At 57.9% G+C, this 14,420-nt stretch overlaps 1 protein-coding gene across 1 annotated transcript; it reads left to right on the forward strand.

Annotated features, from left to right (window-relative positions):
- Positions 1–7,697: 7,697 nt before the first annotated feature.
- SLC22A12 (solute carrier family 22 member 12) lies at positions 7,698–13,369 on the forward strand. Its single transcript, XM_049779679.1, has 9 exons — positions 7,698–8,090; positions 8,510–8,613; positions 9,006–9,160; positions 9,229–9,391; positions 11,443–11,557; positions 11,656–11,771; positions 12,134–12,348; positions 12,974–13,082; positions 13,162–13,369. The coding sequence occupies exons 1-9, from the start codon at positions 7,698–7,700 to the stop codon at positions 13,367–13,369; spliced, it is 1,578 nt and encodes a 525-aa protein (XP_049635636.1).
- The last annotated feature ends 1,051 nt before the right edge of the window (positions 13,370–14,420 follow it).

The following is a 14,420-nucleotide window of genomic DNA, read 5'->3' on the forward strand; positions in this document are numbered from 1 at the left end:
TGGAGGGGGCAGTAGGTTGCTTGCCCTGATCTCCTGAGCCCCACCAGGGTTGATTCTTGAGCACAGAGCCAGGAGTAAACCCTGAGCACCACCGGGTGTGGCCCCCTAAATAAAAATGGAACTGGAATCCCTTGCAATCAGCAACTGGCAGGACCCCTGGATTAGGAGCCCACAGCCCTGCTCCAGGATGACAAAGCAAGAGGCAGGGGTCGGGCAAGGCTAGAACCAGGCCTGCTAAAGGTGCCTGTGGCTTGCTACCTCCGGTGGATAAACCCTGCCCAAGGGGCACAGTTCAGTTGTTTGGAGCAGCCCTGGCACTTGACGGGCCTGGTTCCAGCCACTCCTGAACACGCCCTTGTTGAATTTTAACATGAAAAATGTCTCTGGCAGGCCCTGAGAGCAAAGTCCCTTGGGTGGGGGCCGGCCAGGCTGGAGCCACTGGCCGTGAAAGGAGGAGCCGTACTGACCTACTTAGAGACGCTTTGCTCACTGGCCAAGAGTCTGGCCTGGGGGGCTTCTGGGAAGCTGAGGAAAACAGGGAGGCTGGCACTCTCAGGAGGATGCTACTCAAACACAGGGATTGAGGGGGTCATGCCCACGTTTCTGCTGGACAGGGGGACGTGCAGATGGCTGGGGGAGCTCCAGGGTCTGAGTCCTGAGGGAAATGCTGCGGGGACCCCCTGAGGGAGTCAGGCAGGCTCTGAGGATGAGCCAGGGTGCTGGCAGTATTGGGGGTGCCTCTGGACTTTTCCATGAGGGAAGAGGAGTATCCCCTGAACTCAGGTCTGCATGCAGGAGCAATAATGTCTGAGTCACAGGGCCACACCTGGGGGTGTGAGGAGGACAGAGGATGGGGGATGTCCCCTGGCTGAGGGGAAGGGGGTACAGCAGTACAGGGAGGGAGTGCAGGACAGGTGTCAGCTTGTGGATCCCAGGAATTTCCTCTTTGTTTTTTGGGCCACACCTGGCAGGCTTGGGGGACCATATGGGGTGTCAGTGCTTGAAGCTGGGTCAGGGCGTGCAAGTGCTACAGGACCACAGTCAAGCCCAGAAACTGAGTCTGGAAGGTTGATGGGCAGACCCTGGAGGAGCCTGATTCTGCAACTTTGGTGCCCTACTTGGCCTCAGTTTCCCATCTGCAGAAAGGCACATAAAAATGGTGCATCCCTCGGGCCCGGAGAGATAGCATAGCGGCGTTTGCCTTGCAAGCAGCTGATCCAGGACCAAAGGTGGTTGGTTCGAATCCCGGTGTCCCATATGGTCCCCCATGCCTGCCAGGAGCTATTTCTGAGCAGACAGCCAGGAGTAACCCCTGAGCACTGCCGGGTGTGGCCCAAAAACAAACAAAAAAAAATGGTGCATCCAGGGGTCGGAGAGATAGCATGGAGGTAGGGCATTTGCCTTGCTTGAAGAAGGACAGTGGTTCAAATCCCGGCATCCCATATGGTCCCCCAAGCGCCTGCCAGGAGGGATTTCTGAGCGTACAGCCAGGAGTAACCCCTGAGCGCTGCCGGGTGTGACCCAAAAACAATAACAACAACAACAAAAGGTGCATCCAGGGCTGGAGCAATAGGGCAGCAGGGAGGGCACGTGCCTTGAACAATCCCCGACCTCCCATGTGGTTCCTAGAGCACTGCCAGAAGTGACTCTTGAGCACCGCTGGGTGTGACCTCTCTGTCTCTGTCTCTGTCTCTGTCTCTGTCTCTGTCTCTGTCTCTGTCTCTCTCTCTCTCTCTCTCTCTCTCTTTCTCACACACACACACACACACACACACACACACACACACACACACACACACACTGATCCATCTAATTGGGGGAGTGGTTGAAAACATCAAATGAACTAATTGAAGTAGAAGACTTAGGAGCCTCCAATATGACCGTGGAGGTAACCGTCGCCTCCACTACCATTGTCATCTGCTGTCACCTCATCAGTACGGTTAATAGCACCATCCCCCAAATCGCCTCCACAGTCCTCAGCACCATCACCTGTCCCTCCAGCATCACCAAGATCCCCTCCCCGTCGTCATTCAGAACCTCACGCAGTGCCTCTCGGCCGACCCTGTGGACTGTTGCATTGAGCCCCCAATGGCATCACCCTGGGTAGCACTGAGGAGGCATCACTGTGGTTCCAGGGAGGGGACCCCAGACCTCGAGCAATGTGGGAGCAACACTCAGGAGCCAGAACTGTGGGCGTCACTATGTGGGGGGCCCCGTGAACCTGCCTCGAACCCTGGTAACCTGAGATGCTGGAGACCCCCGCGGGCCCCAACTTCCTCTGAAGCAAATGCCAGTGTGGGGGGGACAACTGTGCCCTTTTTAAATTAAATTATTTTGGTTTTGGGGCCACAGCCAGCAGCACTCAGGGGTTACTCCTGGCTCTATGTGCAGAAATCACTCCTGGCAGGCTCAGGGGACCATATGGGATGCTGAGATTTGAACCACCGTCCTTCTGCATGCAAGGTAAACACCCTACCTCCATACTATCTCTAGGGCCTGCAATTATGCCCTTTTCTTGAGTGTAATTAGAAGCCCTGCAAGCCAGACACAGGCAAGCAAGTCCAGGGACTCCAGGCCAGGTCCTTGACGGGGTGAGTGGCCTGCCTGGAGGAGGCAGGGAAAGGCAAATGGTGCAGCAGGACCAGAAACAACAGCTGAAGAAAGTGGGGCACAGAGGGGGCAGCGTTTCTTCTTCAGGCTGGTTCAGGCCAAGCAAAAGCAGTAACAGAGCAAGTCCAGTGAAAGGTAGGGCTGTGGCAGTGGGGGGAGCAGTGCTTCAGAGCCAGCTGGGAATCCAAGCTCACCCCAAAACACAGCGAGGGGAGATGGTGTCCTGAGAGACAGGGAAAGGGGCACTGTCGTCCCCCCCTCACCCCACGGTAGGACCCAGGAGGTAGATCAAATGTGTTCCCTCCCCCCACTGTCCGTCTGGCTTCAGGCAGCCCGGCCACCCCCTCTCCAGCCCCCCTGGGACCGCTGAGTCACAGCCGGTCAGCACTCGGCTCTGCTGGCCCCAACCCAGAGGCAGCTGCCCGCACCGCAGGGCACTGGGGGTTGGGCGCAATCACCCCAGACCTGCTGCACGATTCGGCCTGAGAGGTGTCGCCGAGTGTGTGGGGGGCATCTGGCCTGCACTGGGCACCCAAAACCGAGGGCTGCCCTCCCGCCAGCGACACACCTGCTCTCTCCCAGGCTGGCCGCACCCGCCTCTCCCCTGCGCTCTGCCCCCCAAAGATGACAGTTGCTTGGCTCCAAACAGCCCCTCTCTCTGCCCTCTCCTCCTTCCGCTGCCAGCCCAGCCTCACCCCTACATCTGCACAAGACTGCAGGGTCTCCCTGGGACCATCACTTAGCCTAGCTCCCTGTGTGAACGAGGCCTCCCTGCGAGAAACAAGCCCCATCTTACCTGGATCCTTCTGGAAGTCACCCACTGACCGCCCCATCTCAGCGACTCATCCTTCCCCCTCAGCTCAGGGATTACTCCTGGTGGTGCTCGGGATAATATGGGATGCTGGGGATCGAACCCTAATTGGCCTCATGGAAGGCATGTCTGTGGCCAACCCCAGTTTGGTCCCTACACTGCCTATGGTCCCCCAAACACCATCAGGAGATCCCTGAGCACAGATTAGCCAGGAGTAACATCTCAACACCACCAGGTCTGGCCTGACCCAAAAATAAGTCAAATAAATCCACTTTCCCACTTGTTCCTCAAGCCACCTCTTGAGTGGCATGCAGACTGTCAATCTGGGTCCTGGTCTGCATCCATGCACCCAAGATCCCAGCACCCTGTGGGTGACCCCCACCTCAAGGGCCCTCAGTGCCGATCCCAAATGACCATCAGAACTTTCAGGATCCAACGCAGACAGGAAGATGAATGAGAGATTGGGGGATTGGATGACAGTAGGGAGACTGGGCCACACTCGAAGGTGGTTGGGGCTACTCCTAGCTCCGTGCTCAGAGGTCACCCCCAGTTGTGTTGGGGGACCCTTTTAAGTGTTGGGTCCTCATAGAGATCCTTTGTGTATAAGGCCAACAACCAGAACCCTTGACTACCTGGCCCTAAGACTTACTCCTGGCTCTGTGCTCCGGGGCCACTCCTGGTGGCCTTTGGGGGACCAGAGGTGGTACCAAGGATTGAATCCGGGCTGGCCGTGTGCAAGGCAAGTGCTCTCCCAGGTACAATCTCTCAGGCCCCAATATAGAGATTTTTTTTTTTTTTTTGCGTGTGTTTAAGAAAAGTTTGGAGTCAGGAAGAAAAGACACTAACCAGATGGTCTATCTCCTGTGTAGAATATAAATAACCAGAGTCAACGATCTAACAAATCACAATAAAAGTCACTGAGGCTCTGAGCAAAACAGTTCCCCATGAGGGAGAAGGGGGCAGCTGGGAAGGTGGCCCCCTGCACAGCGAGGTCACATGTCCCTCATGGTGGGTCACAGAAGCCCCATGCTGTGCCGGCCAGTGGGAAATCCACCCTCGGAGGCTAGACACAAACCCCTTAAAGGCCAAAAGCAGGTAAAGACTCAGAATTGAGGGGAGGAAGCACCCCTGGGAGGATGGGAGGGAAAGCACCTGTTTGCAAAAAAGGAAAAAATGCCCGCCAGTAGGGTCTGGAGAGGGAGAGAGATGAGTGTGGTGTGGGCTGGAGAAAACAGGAGTGGGAGCACAGCCCACTGTGGGCAGGTGAAGAGACTAAAGGGCCCCACTGGCTCTGTTTTCCCGGGGAACCAGGAGAAGGTGAGGAAGGGAGAAGCGGGTACAGCGAAAAAGCAAAAACAGGGCCCAGAAAGCAAGACCAGCTGGGCGGGTGATTGCATGGAGCTGGCCCAGGTTTGATTGTGGCACCCCTTAGGATCTTCCAAGCACTTCTAGGAGGGATCCCTGAGCACAGAGTCAAGAATAGACACTGAGCAACACTGGGGGTGCCTCCCCCAAAATAACAGAAAAGGAAAAAGCAGCAGTGATGGAGTCCCATGGCCACCCGGGGACTAGGAAACCCAGCTCATTCATACCACCCAGACGGACCCAGGTTATTGGCTGCTGAGTTTCAGAATCACTGTTCCCTGGGGGCCTAAGCAATAGCACAGCATATAGACCAGGGGTCTCAAACTCAATTTTCCTGGGGGCCGCAGGAGGCAAAGTCGGGGTGAGGCAGGGCCGCTAAGGGATTTTGCTTACCGAATATCCGCAATAAAATATGGCATTAGTAAGAAAAAAAATCGCATTAAACATTTGCATACCCCGAAAGGAACTGCTCCAGGTATGCGAATGTTTAATGCGATTTTTTTCTTTTCTTTTTTTTTTTTTGTTTTTGGTTTTTTGGGTCACAACCAGCGGTGCTCAGGGGTTACTCCTGGCTGTCTGCTCAGAAATAGCTCCTGGCAGGCACAGGGGATATGTGGGACACCGGGATTCGAACCAATCACCTTTGGTCCTGGATCGGCTGCTTGCAAGGCAAACGCCACTGTGCTATCTCTCCGGGCCCTAATGCGATTTTTTTCTTACTAATGCAATTTTTATTGCGATTATTCGGTAAGCGAATAATCGTGAATACTGTGATATTTGAAGGCCGGCCTTGGGCCACAAACTGTTGTACGGAGGGCCGAAAACGGCCTCAAGTTTGAGACCCCTGATGTAGACCATTTGCCGAGCATGTGGCTGATCTGGGTTTGATCCCTGACATCCCATATGGTTCTCTGAGCACCACTAGGAATGATTCCTGAGCACAGAGCCAGGAGTAACCTCTGAGCACTGCTAGATATGGCAAGCCAGGAGGACCTTGGGGAAGGGGGCTGTGATGGTGGCAGAGGGGCCTGAGAGTGAGCGTGTGAACAGTCTGGGTTCAGAGTTGCAAGTCGGTGCCAGAGTCCATGGAGTCAGCTCAGGACACGTCTGGGAGCAATGGCTGGGCTGAGGCCGGAGGGCCAAGAGGCAGTGCTGGGGAGCTGTCGGGAAGCAGAAAGATGAGCTTGGAGGGACCCCCAATACCCCAAACACAGCAGGCATGGCCAGGGTCAGGGCCTCACTGCTTCATGACATAATTGATTCCCATAATTCTGGGCACACGCACCCATTCAATACAATCATGGGCCCCTGTAAAATAGATCCCCAGGTTGTGAGATCACCCAACACACACTTCTACCCCAGGTGGAAGGGTCCAAAGAAGTAAAATAATGTAGCTGCGAAGGATTAATAAACCAAGCCGGCAAGAGAGTCATGGAGTCAGTTTGCTTTTCCTCATGGTGTCTCTGCCTGCCAAGCTATACTTTCTTTGTTTTCCATATAAATCCAGCCAGGTGGAGAGGGTGGAGCAAGATCCAGGTGAGAAGGAAAGAGGAAATTGGGGGACACCTTTTTTTGGGTTAATAGCGGGTGTCATGTTACAGGCGCCCATCAACAGTATACGGTCATGCACTAACTCATGTACTCATATTCTCGGCACACATGGACCCACATTTATATTCACGTGTATGCATGTTCACATGATCCTGGGTACCCACAGACACACATCATCAGCTCTCGCACACATTTCTACACTGTCACTGCAGTGAATCCCTGGTTTTCATCCTGGAGTTAGTGACAGCCATGCTGGGTTGTCCTGTCATAGATCTGCCTTGGACATCCCACTGTTCCCCAGAAAATGTGCTCCCTCTCTAGCTCTTGTGACAGCATCCAGCTGGGGCAGAGGGTACCCCCGACTTCCTTGCAGTATTTTCTTTTAATAATCTTTTTTTTTTTTATTTTGAGCCACACCCGGCGGTGCTCGGGGGTTACTCCTGGCTGTCTGCTCAGAAATAGCTCCTGGCAGGCACGGGGGACCATATGGGACACCGGGATTCGAAACAACCACCTTTGGTCCTGGATCGGCTGCTTGCAAGGCAAACGCCACTGTGCTATCTCTCCGGGCCCAGTATTTTCTTTTTATTAAGAGGAAGTTAGCAGTGTGAAGGGGGCTTGCTGAGATAGAAGGGGTGTGGAGGTGAGCAGGGCACACCCACTGCAGAGAGGGGAATGGCTGAGGTGAGACTCAGAGTTGCGTCTCCTGAAAGGCGATTTTTGGGGGGGCAGTGGGAACTTTGGGCATCCGGAAGAACCTCTCGAGTGTTTGGTGTCATTGGAGCTTCAGCCCTGGAAGGATTAGGGGAGAGGGGGACAGTGGAGGGGGAGCAGGAGACAAGTGGGGGAACACAGTGAGAACTGGGCACACAAGTTGTGTATGCATGTGGGGTTCCCAGGGCTGTGGGAAACAGACCCCACTGCTGGGGCTCACAGCCAACTCACCCACCTTGGTATGGGAGAGCTCCAGTCAGGGCACAGCTACCTGCGACACATGTGAAGTGCTGAGAGGCAGGAAGCGGCCCTCAAAAGGCCCCCCATGCCTGGAAAAGATTGGGGGGCTGCGGGTGAGCCTCAGGACATGGGTTGTCAGACTGCAGCACTGGTATCCCCTAACCCCACTGGTTAAACTTTGGCCGCGCCAATGAGAAATGATTAGTAGACTGGCCCTACCTACAGGTCACACTTTAACCCCTTTGCCTACTTCCAGCCCCAGCTCCTCCAGGGACCCGGGGCTCACTCCCCAGTCTCGGGCGGGCACCGAGGGCGGAACAGGGATACGGCCATGCCCCTGGCAGCTGGGCTGGAGTGGCAGCAGTGAGAGCACCCAGGCGGCCTGGGTGAGGGCCCAACAGGCTCCATGGCATTCCAGGAGCTGCTGGAGCAGGTGGGCGGCCTGGGCAGGTTCCAGGTGCTGCAGATGGTGGCCCTAGTGCTGCCCATCGCGTGGTTCTGCATGCAGAACATGCTGGAGAACTTCTCGGCCGCCGTGCCTACCCACCGCTGCTGGGTGCCACTGCTGGACAACCAGTCGGCTCACACAGCCCCCTGGGCCCCCGAGGCCCTCCTGGCCGTCTCCATCCCACCGGGCCCTACCCAGGGGCCCCACCCATGTCGTCGATTCCGCCAGCCACAATGGCACCTCCTGGATGCCAATGCCACGGCTGCCAACTGGAGCGAGGCAGCCACGGAGCCGTGCATGGATGGGTGGGTGTATGACCACAGCATCTTCAGTTCCACCATCGTGGCTCAGGTCAGGACCACACCGCCCAGGCTCAGGGCCCTGACTCCCGGAGGCTTCCCAGGCTGCACTGGGGCGGAGATGGGGTGCAAAGAGGGGATCTTGGTGACCTCAGCTGCCCTGTTACCACTTCCTGTCACTCAAGGGGCACAGGGAAGGGCCACTGGGCCCCCAGGGGGGGGTTCCAGCAAATTGTGTGTGTGTGTGTAAAGAACCATGTAGGGAAGCAGTGTGATGGGGGGGCATTGTGGGGTACAGACAGGAGATGGGCTTAACCCTTGGGCGAGAGCACCAGAGGGAGGTCTGGTGAGGGGCAGTGACTGGCTGTCCCAAACCCTGCCCAGTACTAGGAAGATCCAGCTGAGTTCTCCATCTGCTCTTGACCCCCACTGGGCACCCCCAGCGCCCCGACCTCAGCCTCTTCCCCACAGTGGGACCTGGTGTGTGACTATCAGGCCCTGAGGCCCATGTCCCAGTCTCTCTTCCTGTTTGGGGTCCTGGTGGGCGCCACCGTGTGCGGCCCCGCCTCCGACAGGTGAGTGCTCAGACACTTACTTCCCTTTCTGGTTCTGCCGGCCCAGTGTGGGGGAAGCTGCTGGAAGCTTTAAGTGGGGTTCTCCCAACCCCTCCTTGGGCTCTCCCCAGCAGGACCACTGACTTCTTCTGGGGCCGTGGGAAGGGAGACCTCGTTCCTTGGGGAAAAGTCACGGCTAAGCCTGCCTCACCATTCTGCTACCTGCACCTGCCGCTTGGTTGCCCCTGTGGATGGGGAGCTCACTCCCTGCAGAACCGCAGGTCTCAGCCAGAGCTCTGCAGCCATGCATGGGGAGAGAGAGGCCTGCGGGCTGGTCCAGAGTCCGTCCACTCGCTCAGGCACAGATGGGGGCCCTGAGTCCGCCTCTCCCCCCCAGTGTGTGTGTCTTGCAGGTTCGGGAGGAAGCTGATGCTGACCTGGAGCTACCTGCTGGCGGCCGTAGCGGGCACGGCGACCTCCCTGGCCCCCACGTTCCCCGTCTACTGCCTCTTCCGCTTCTTGGTGGCCTTCAGCGGGGCGAGCATCATGATGAACACCGCCACGCTGTGTAGGTCCCGTTGGGGCGGCGCGGGGCGGGCCTGGGCGCCGTCCGGCTGACCCTGGCTCTCCCTGCAGTGCTCGAGTGGACCTCGGCCCGCGTGCTGGCGATGACGCTCAACGCGATGGGCTTCAGCCTTGGCCACATGCTCACGAGCGGCCTGGCCTACGGGGTGCGCGATTGGGCGATGCTGCAGCTGGTGGTCTCCATGCCCTTCTTCCTCTGCTTCCTGTACTCCTGGTGGGTGATGCCCCGCCCCGCCCGGCAGAACCAATAAGCGCGAGAGAGGGGCGTGGCCACGGGAGCCCCACGGAGGGGCATGGTCTAGGTGTTGTGCTGCTGCTCATTGGTGGTCTCCGCCCCTTCTTCCTCTGCGTCCTGGACTCCTGGTGGGTGACGCCCCGCCCTGCCCAGGCAGGACCAATAAGCGCTCGATGGGCGTGATCAGGGAAGCTCACCCCACCAATGGGAGTGGCCTTTGTATTTGTTGCAAGTGGGCGTGGTCACGGGAGCTCCTCCCTTGCCTGGGCGTGGCCTAGATGCTAAGCTGCAGCTGTGGTCTCCGCCCCCTTCTCCCTTTGCTTTCTGTATTCCTGGTGGGTACTGCCCTGCCCCGGCAGGACCAATAAGCGTTCTAGGGGCGTGGTCACTATTAGACCCTCCCACTGTGGGCGTGGCATAGGCGCTGTGCTGCAGCTGGTGGTTTCCGCCCCCTTTTTCCTCTGTCTCCTGTACTCCTGATGGGTGACGCCCTGGCCAGCCCCGGCAGGACCAATGGGGCTCGAGAGGGGCGTGGTCATGGGAAGCTCCGCCCATATATAGGCGTGTTTGCTGCTGCGCGTTGGTGGTCTCCGCCCCCTTCTCTGTTTCCTGTACTCTTGGTGGGTGAAACCCCGCCCCACTGGACCAATAAGCGCTCAGAGGGGCGTGATCACAAGGAGTGCCTCCTGCCGAGGGGCGTGGCCTAGGTACTGCAACAGGTGGTCTCCGCCCCTTTTTCCTCTGCTTCCTGTACTCCTGATGGGTGCCACCCAGCCCCGCCCTGGCAGGACCAATAAGAGCTCGAGAGGGGCGTGGCTACGGGTAGCCCCTCCCTCTAGGGGGCGTGACCTGTGTGCTGAGCTGCAATTGATGGTCTCCGCCCCCTTCCTCTGCTTCCTGTACTGCTGGTGGTTGAGGCTCTGCTCTGGCAGGACCAATAAGCAATCAAGGGGGCGTGGTCAGGGAAGCCCCGCCTCTGGGGCGTGTCCTATGAACAGCTTCAGCTGTAGTCTCCGCCCCTTCTCCTCTGCTTCCTGTACTCCCGGTGGGTGACGCCACGCCACACCCGGGCAGGACCAATAAGGATGGAGGGGCGTGGCCATGGGCCTAGGAGGGCGTGGCCCAGATGCTGGAGGACCAATGAGCGGGGCAAGGGAAATGAATTCAGCTCTGCCACTTTCACCAGGGTTGAGCTCACTGAACTTTACTCTCTTACCTGCCCCTCTTCCTCCACCCCTCCATCCTCCCTTTTTCAAATTTCCTTCCCGTCATCCAGCCCATGCTCACTGCCAAGCCTTTCTTTGTGCTAGGCGGCCACCCTAGATGAGTGTGCGCGCTCGTGGAAGGACCCTGTCAAGGACATTCTAAAGACAGAGTAACTGTTGGATGGAAGGAGATAGGTGGAAAGATACGGGCCATGGGTAAATGGATGAGTGGGTCGATAGATGGATACATGGATAGATGATGAGTGAGCGGCGGTGGGTAGATTGGAGGGGGGTCATATAAAAGGACAGATAGGTGGATGAGTAGATTGATGAGGTGTGTACATGGGTGAATGGATGGATGGATGAGTGGGTGGGTGGGTGATGGATGAATGATGGATGGGGATGGATGGATAAGTGGATGAATGTAAGTGGATGTGAGTAGATGAGTGGACAGGTAGATGGGTGAGCAGGAAGACGGGGAATAGATTAATTGTAGATAACAGTCATATAGGGGTGAATGGATGGATGATGGATGGCTTGGTGGGTAGATGAGTGAGGGGTGGATGGATGAGGTGTGAATGGATATGTGGTAGGTGGTGGACGACAGGTGGGTGGATGGGAAGTATGCTTAGGGAGAGCTGACCAACTCATACCTCCAGGCTGAGCAATCTGGTAGTAGTTTGGTAGAAAAGGACACAGATCCCCATGGAGGTGGGCGCCTGTGACCACATGAGGCAGCAGTCTAACCCCTCAATCCCTTCCGCACCTCACGTTGGGGCTCTAAGAAGAGCCCATGATAGCCCCCTTCCCTGTCCCTGTACACAGGTGGCTGGCAGAGTCAGCTCGGTGGCTGCTGATCACGGGCAAGCTGGAGCGGGGCCAGCAGGAGCTGCAGAGAGTGGCCACCTTCAATCGGAAAGGAGTCGTGCTGACAGTCGAGGTGAGGCCAGGCCGCCCCTTGGAGCCCCCGGGAGGTAAACCCCATGGCTGTAGGGTCCTGGGGCAGGGGGTGTCCAGTACTGACAACGCACCCCTCAGGTCCTGCTCAAGGCCATGCAGGAGGAGCTGAGCAAGGGCCAGGATCCAGCCAGCCTGGGCACACTATTCCGCATGCCTGAACTGCGTCTGCGCACCTGGGTCACCATACTGTGCTGGTAGGTTCTGGTGACCCCCACCCCCACCCCAATTCTGCCCCTATTCTGTCTTCAGCCAGGTAGCCCAGAATCAGGCCCAGGGGGAGGGGGCCTTATCAGAGACACTCCCTCTCCCCCAAATCCCTCAGCAGAGGGTGGAACCTCAGCTGCCTCGGAGGAGGGTCAACCTGTGGTCCAGCTATGGAGACCCCTAGTCCCAGCTCCCCCTGGTCCCGCCTCCAGCCTCTCACCTAGTCCTCCCCTTGGACAAGCGGGACTTAGCAAAGGACTCTGGGAAATGTAGTTCACACTTCCAGGGGAGGCAGCCAAGGCCTAAGCTCACCCATTGGGACCCACTGAGTCTGGGCGCGTTCTTCCCTCAGGTTCTCCTTCGGCTTCACCTTCTACGGGCTGGCCCTGGACCTGCAGGCGCTGGGCAGCAACATTTTCCTGCTCCAGTGCCTTATCGGGGTGGTCGACGTCCCCGCCAAGATCATCACCCTTGTGCTACTGCGGCGGGTGGGCCGCAAGCCCACGCAGGCGGGAGCGCTGGTGCTGGCCGGGCTGTGCATCCTGGCTAACACGCTGGTGCCCCGAGGTGAGCATGGTTCGGCCAGGAGAAGCCCCCAGAACACCTCCTGGGAGGGTGTAGCAGGGTGCAATGAGGAGGTGGGGGTGGGCAGGGTGACAGGCGAGATAAAGAGCTCTGTTGAGGGGCCCCGGGCCATAGCATAGCAGGGAGGAGGGTGATCGCCTTGCATATGGCCAACCGGGATTCCATCCCTGGCATGCCATGTGGTCCCCTGAGCCTGCCAGGAGTGATTTCTGAGTGTAGAGCTAGGAGGAACCCCTGAGCCTGAGCATTGCCAGACCAAAAGCAAAAGCAAAACAACAACAACAACAAAAAGAGCTCAAGTGTGCTCAGGGGTAGAGCACCTGTTCTGCAGGTGGACCCCCGGGTCACCCCAACAAAGGTGGGGTACTGGGGAGTCAGTTCACACAGCCAGCAATCCCAGGCATTGCTGTCCCCTTCAGCACCTTCAATTGTGGCCCCTATGTAAACCCTCAACAAAACCCCAGTGATGAAACAAGGAAGTGGAGGGACCCTAGAAAGTCAGGGAGGACTGCCCAAGTTGCGGGGTGCAGGGGGTGAGACACTTGGAGGCTTGGGCTAGGGCCTGGACTACACCCTCATATCCCCTCTCACGCCATCTCATCCACAGAACTGAGAGTGGTGCGCTCAGTGCTGGCCATATTGGGGCTGGGAGGCCTGGGGTCCACCTTCACCACTGTGACCATCTCTATCGGAGAGCTCTTCCCCACAGTGATCAGGTGAGACTGGGATGCCCCCAACCCTAGCCTGAGCCTCATGGGGGGCCACGAGCCTACCCTCATGAACCCTCTGCTGCAGGATGACAGCAGTGGGCCTGGGCCAGATGGCAGCCCGCGGTGGTGCCATCCTAGGGCCTGTGGTCCGGCTGCTGGATGCTGTGAGTCCACCGCTGCCACTGCTACTGTATGGGGCTGTGCCCCTGCTCGGCGGTCTGGCCTCACTGCTGCTGCCCGAAACCCGGGGCCTGCCTCTCCCCGACACCCTCCAGGACGTGCAGAATCAGTGAGTGTGCCTGGGCAGGACTCCCTGGTTCCCCATCTTCCAGCTGGACAGAGGGAGAAGTGGAGGCCCAGAGAGGGACAGGGTTGGTCTGGAGTCCCACAGCATTGTTTGGGGTGAGGAGACACTGTGGGGGCCAAGTGGCTCTATCTGTTCTCACAAGGCCCCCCCGAGAGAGGGCTAGGGATCTGCACACCTCTGTAGGGGGTGATATGGGCCTCCCACTGGAGACCCAAGAGCAGGCAGTGCCCTTGGGAAGGGTCCGCCATGTCTCCTGAAATGGAGCCCTGTGTCCCTCCTGAACAGAATGCAGAAGAAGGCAGCTCAAGGACCCCAGAAACACCCTGTCTTGAAGTCCACACACTTGTAGCTGCTGGATGGACGGGAGTCTGGAAAATGTGGCCCCCAAGTGGATGACAGGGCCCCAGGCCCTGCACCTTTCTGAGGTCACTGGAGCACAGGTGCAACAGCTGTAGAGAGGGACAGAGACCAGGCCTGAGAGAGGGGCTTCTCCGTGCTTGTGGCAGCCCCAGAACCCTGCAGCCAGCTCTGATCCCAGGATCCTGCCCATGCACCTCTTGAGCAGCTGCTTGGAATCCACCTGAGGCTGCCACTACCCTCAAGGTTCTACCCTGCAGCTGGCCAGAGTTAGAGCAGGAGCAGAGCGAATAAAAACAAATGGAGAATGGACAACAAACAGCTGTGGCCCTCGGGACCAGAGATGGGGGTGTCCAGGGGGCTCCACTCGGGCCCCTCCCTGCCCAGCTCCTGGTCTGTGGTAGCAGAAAGTGCACACAGGCCTCTGCCATCTGACTGCATCTCTTCCCAAACCACTCTTATTTAATGGTGCCCCCTTGCAGATGGGGTAACTAAAGCTGGGAGGGAGGGACAGGCATTCGAGACCTCGGAGGCCTCCAGAGTCAGTGCTGCTGTGTCTAGGTCCTTCGCCACCTCGGGGGCCTCCTCGGACAGACTAGATCTCTGAGGATCTCTCTGCGCACCACAGGCCAGAGACGGTGCAGAATCGGGTGAAAGGGAGGCCTGAGTCCCCTAAGCCA

Source organism: Suncus etruscus, chromosome 9, assembly GCF_024139225.1.
Source record: "Suncus etruscus isolate mSunEtr1 chromosome 9, mSunEtr1.pri.cur, whole genome shotgun sequence".
In the NCBI taxonomy this organism is placed as follows: Eukaryota; Metazoa; Chordata; class Mammalia; order Eulipotyphla; family Soricidae; genus Suncus; species Suncus etruscus.